General features: G+C 42.6%; 1 protein-coding gene across 2 annotated transcripts in view; it reads right to left on the reverse strand.

Annotated features, from left to right (window-relative positions):
* The window catches only part of DIAPH1 (diaphanous related formin 1), a 101658-nt gene that overhangs the window by 61946 nt on the left and 33779 nt on the right, over nt 1-5933 (reverse strand). For both annotated transcript variants that reach the window (XM_014526713.2, XM_025193934.1), the window contains exon 18: nt 5880-5888. In XM_014526713.2, coding sequence (XP_014382199.1) covers nt 5880-5888 — 9 coding nt within the window. The remainder of the gene's footprint in view (nt 1-5879; nt 5889-5933) is intronic.

Raw genomic sequence — 5933 nt, forward strand, 5'->3', positions numbered from 1 at the left:
GCAAACCCTCTCTACAGAACACAGACAAATCCTGTGCATTACAAAGGGAGTGGAGCTCCTGGACAAGTAAGGGACACAGAAAAACAATCTCTGCAACACTATTGCTACCTGGATCTAAACCACTTCTTTTGTTATACCACACAACCCCTAAAAAGCTGAGCGTGCAGAGGGACGTGTGAAACATACTCTAGAGTCTATATTGCTGTACGCGACATCCAGTTGGGTTTCAATTAATTTTGGAATCAGCTCAGCGAGCAACTGATCTTTTGTGACTAAGCTCATATTTCAAGTTCATTACGTTTTCACAGGCTGGGGATCCCCAATAAGTTGAACTTGCTTTTGTATGGGCACAGAATCCCTTCCTTGCCTTCTATTTGCTTTTAGCTCCATAAATATTACATAGTAATCAGACAGACACTTTGCATAGTACACTCAGCAAGATTGAGAAGAGAGTACCAACAATGGCCTGCTATAGTACAAAAAAGATGAGGGGAGATGCAGCTCACAGGCAATTAATAGTATGAGCAGACATACTATATACCATGCTAACTTCTCGGCAAGCTTCTCTGATCTTAGGTGTACCAAGCACAAGTGCAGCACGTTCTGCCAAACAAAACAGGGAAATTGCAGAAATAAAGAATGGATTTAGTAAGTGGATCGGGAAGTTCACAGCCCAAGTACTTAGATGGCAGCCCATGGATACTCAAAATATAATCACTTCGATGACCATGAAAGGTTGGCTGGGCCTACACATGAAATTTAAATGACCAAATTAAAATAACAGTGCAAGATCATGACTGGGACCCTTGCAAAATGAAGCAATCCCAATTGATTTAATCTCCTGTGCTGGCTGCAAATGTACCTAATGTTTTATTATGCTAAACCAGTAATAAATAACTGCATATCCCTAGGTGACTATCCTCCTTGTTGACACACCCTCCCTTGCTTGAGTCATATTTCTTGGAACAGGCATTCAAATCAAGAGTCATCCCATTTGATTGAAGTATAAGCTCTGGACTGATCTAAAGCTTGCAAAAACAAGTTTCACAACTGGAAAACCGAAAACAGGATCCAAACAGTTAGCTATTATAAGATGATGGTCCCTCCCTACTTGCTTTGTTCAGACTTTAAACTGACCAACTATGAAGGAGGAATGTTTTGTAGCTATACAGCTGAAGAGTATAAGAATGAAATAGAGTTGCTGGCAAGATGCACTCCAGGAGAGCAAGAAATCACTGCAACATTGTAACCTGAGTCCAGCTGATCACTCCCCAGGAAGGATCCATGCCAGAGAAGGCAGCAAAGACTGAAACTGCTTTCTTCCTGCTTTGGTGAGAGACACTATTGCAGCTAACATATACTAGGACTTTTGTGATAGCTCATTTACTGAATATTGGGAAGGAGTCTTTCTGTCATTTAGTTTTCTAGCTTGTTTGTGGCATAATTATTAAAGCCTTTCTGTCATTAATCAAACACGGTGTTGTGTCAATCCTTAACTGCACTAGGTTCGAATCCTGCTTTTGACTGCAATACACTTCTTTTTTATTAATAGTATGTTGATATTCCAACAGAGACTCTGGAAAAGGAGGACAAGTGTAAATAGGTACAAGTGCTTTGGTTGCTTCTCTCAGACATTGCTCTTACTACTAAGCCACTCACTTTTCAGGGAGGGATAAAACCAGACCCTCAACATATAAATAACTGAACTGTCATTGGCTACTTGACTAGTTGAAAGAAAAATCATCATTGAAGCATGAAAAAAAGTGAACAAAGGGGAAAGAACGGCAGAGCCACTCTGCTGACATCGCATTCCAAGTCTCATTTCTCAGACAGAGAAGGGATTCTTCTTTACCCTTGGGATAAAAATGAAGCTTTGAAAGAAAAGAGCAGCAACTAAAAAGGTGTGCATTTAAATATTTCACAGACAAGAGTGTGGTGAGGGCAGGAGATGGCCAAGTGCAGCTTGCATCTTTCTGAAAGCAGGGCTCAACGCACAACCAAATCCATTAAACACACCTAAGTACAGCTGTGTAATTTTAATTGAAAGCCAGTTAAAAATTAAAGGCTGCCCTAGTTATACCAAATTGGAACTGAGCATTTGAGGTATTTCTTCAGGAAGTTTTAACACTCAAGAGAGATACTACAGAATTGATTCACTTCAACAAGAACAAGGGAAAGTAATAACTTCTCCATGTATAGTTTACTAAAAATATCAACCTCAGCCAGCTTGTTTCCCTTTCCCCAGAGAACAAGCTCCCCAACTTTACAAGAAGCAAAGGATATCACATAGACCTGTGGTTTCCCAGGAACTTTTGTACCAATGGATCACTGTTAACCCTCAGCATTTCTTATAGACCTACATGGATCAAACTTCTAATTGTAAAGACCATAGATCTGTGCATAGCCCAGAGTGATACAAGGACCACCACCAACGTTGGAAACAACCAACTTAGAGAGCTATTTATCTAGTTCCCTACCCTTCCAAAAGACAGGAGAAATCCTCGAGTGCTAAATGCCTTGGACAGGGAACCCAAGCCTTCAAACCTCTTTTCACCACTTTAAACCATTGCTAAGTAGCACGCATCTGAGCCTGAATCATTTTCAACCCCCGTCATATTAATGAAAGGCAGCTCGGCCCTACTCAGGCTTTCCATTATTACTGTACAACCTGCCCTTTCTGTAACCGCTGCACATACAACACTGTCCAAGTTCAAGAGTTTAAACTAGCAACAGAAATCAAGGACAATAAGAAGTCCTTCTTTAGGCATATAGGGAACAGAAGGTAAACAAATGGAAGCATGGGGACACTGCTTAACTCAGGACAGCTTGTTACTGACAGTCAGGAGAAAACTGAACTCCTGAATGACTACTTTGATTTGGTATTTCACCAGACTAAGGGGAAAATCATACTAGAAAAGGTTCAAAATGGGCATGGTGGGAATGACCGCCTTCCTACTGTTGACATTGAGCTGGTATATGATCAATTAGAAAAGTTAGACATTTATAAGTCAGCAGGACTGGATGAACTTCATCTGAGAGTGCTGAAGGAGCTGGCCAAAGTCATCGTGGGACCTCTGGCGAAACCCTTTCAAAGGTCATGGAGCTTGAGGGAGGTTCCTGAAGACTGGAAGAGGGCCAATGTTGTGCCCATCTTCAAGAAGGGGAGGAGAGAGGACCTGGGCAACTATAGGCTAATTAGTCTAACTTCTATCCCAGGGAAAATCCTGACTGGCCATCGGTGTTTGTAAATGGGTCATGGTACAAAAAAGGTTGAGAACCACTGCTCTATACAACCCCCTGCTATTATCCCCACATAGTGGTAACACCCCTTCCTCTGACAGAATCATAGAAAGTTAGGATTGGAAAGGACCTCAGGAAATCATCTAGTCCAACCCCCTGCTCTGAGCAGGACCAGCCCCAAATAGATCATCCCAGGCAAAGGTTTGTCTAGCCGCGTTCTGAAAACTCCCAAGGATGCAGCTTCCACCACCTCTCCGGGTAACCTGTTCCAGTGTTTTACTACCCTCCTAGTGAGACAATTCTTCCTAATATCTAACCTAAACTCCCCTTGCTGCAACTTGAGACTGTTGCTCCTTGTTCTGGTATCTGCCACTACTAAGAATAGCCTAGCTCCATTCTCTTTCAAACCCCACTTCAGGTAGTTGAAGACTGCTATTAAGTCTCCTCTTCTCTAGACTAAATAAGCCCAGCTCCTGCAGTCTTTCCTCGCAAGTCATGTCCCCCAGCCTCCTCACCATTTTTGTCACCCTCTGCTTGACTCTCTCTAATTTGTCTACATCCTTTTTGTAGTGGGGGCCCCAAACTGAACACAGTACTCCGGAAGTGGCCTTACCAGTGCTGAATAGAGGGGAAAAATCACTTCCATTGACCTACTGGCAACACACCTACCAATGTAGCCCAGTATATCATTAGTCTTCTTGGCAACTAGGGCACACTGCTGACTCATATCCAGCATATTGTCCACTGTAACCCCCCAGGTCCTTTTCTGCAGCCAGTGAGCCCCCAGCCCGTACTGGTGCATGAGATTGTTCCGTCCTAAGTGCAGGACTTTGCACTTGTCGTTGCTGAGTCTCATGAGGTGCCTTTTGGCCCAATACTCCAATTTGTCTAAGTCACTCTGAATCCTAGCCCTACCTTCCAGTGTATCTACTAATCCCCTGTTTGGTGTCATCTGCAAAGTTGCTGAGGGTGAACTCTATGCCATCTTCCAGGTCACTGATGAAGACACTGAACAAAATCGGCCCCACAACTGATCTCTGGGGCACTCCACTTGATACTGGCTGCCAACTAGACATCGAGCCTTTGATTACTACTCACTGAGCCCAGTGCTCCAGCCAGCTTTCTATCCACTGTACAGTCCATTCATCCAGCCCATACTTCCTTAATCCAGCCCATACTTCCTTAAAATTATGATGAAATGATATCCAAAAGGATTGGAAGGTTTATATGTTATCTACCTAGGTGAGCCATATCCTGCCCAAGGGCATTGGAAATGCTTAAGTGATAGAAAAGATAATTCCTTTATCTATGCCATCAATATGACCAGGACACCTAATAGAACTCTTATTTTTTCTTAGTAGGTATTTACTCCAAATCAGTGCAATGTCACCCATCAGCAAACATGGTTACCTAGCTGCCCTCCCAAGAGCAGCTGTGAAAGCTGCTGAGGCACCACTGGGTTTGGGGACCAACAGTGGTATCTCAGCAGTAAATAGAGTTCTAAACCTGGCCAGATCATCTGCAAACAGTGAGGGAGGTTGGAGAGGGCTTCACTGCAGCACTGTAAGAACATTTCTGTTATGCTAATGTGCAAGTCACTTCCAGAAAGATGCTAGAGGCACCTGGTAGCCTGTCAAGCTTCTTACTGAAACAAATTAAAGTGCAGCTCAAGAGAAAAAGATCATCTAAAGAGGAAAAATTATACTATCTATAAATATGCTAATTCTGGTGTAGGCAAGAAGGACGAGGGGTTTGAATCTGAACTGTAACTAGTTTCACTTATAAGGGGTTGAGATGAACACCTAAATAAAACAAAGCTGAGCAGACAGATTACAAATCACAGTCTGCAATGTGATAAACACTTCCAATCCACCATGTCAGATTACAAGCAGGGGCCTTCATCTACTAGGACACAGCTAGATACCCCTATCTTCATCTCACAATTTTGTTGTAAAATTGACATGCCAGCCAAGACAGAAGGCCCAAAATAGGAAGAAGAATGGTAAGGTTTCCCTGACAGAGAAGGAACCTTTGTACCTGTATGCATTTGGGAGTACAAAATTGTACCCCCCTAAGACAAAGTGTTACCTGGGGAAGTATAAAAGGAAGTAAAGATTCAGAACAGACCAAGAGCTGGAGCTGAGGGAACAATAACTCAGTACAGAAAGCGAAAACCTGGGCAGAGATAAACACAACACCTAAAAGAGAAATAAAATAATGCTGTAGGAGCTGCTGCACCCATATAATATGATGGGGTAAGTGCTACAACACATTAGAGAATCACCTATGAACAGTGATGAGCAAAATTTGTATATCCTATTCTCAACTGCTCTAAAACAAAGGAACACAAAGGAAAGAAGCTTGGGGCTCATGGAAGGACCTAACATATTTAAGTAGGTGAATTCAGCTGCATTCAACCGGTAAATCAAACACTCATGAAACAGCAACAGGAAACAGGCTTATTAATGAGACTTAACCACCTCTAGGATACTCCCCAGAGATCCCCTTCTCTAAACCTAGTCATGCTTGCCTGAAATTCCTTTTTTATAGAATAGCAATTACTTTCACTCCTCAGAAAAAATGCTTTTCAAATGCTAGAAGCTGCCTTGAGCAGTCTCAGAAAGACTGATGCTACTCACCCTTCGAGGCTGCAGGTAGTGGTCAGAGAAATCCACAGAAGAGAAAGCAGGAAT

This window comes from Alligator sinensis, unplaced genomic scaffold (assembly GCF_000455745.1).
Source record: "Alligator sinensis unplaced genomic scaffold, ASM45574v1 scaffold1191_1, whole genome shotgun sequence".
Taxonomy (NCBI): Eukaryota; Metazoa; Chordata; order Crocodylia; family Alligatoridae; genus Alligator; species Alligator sinensis.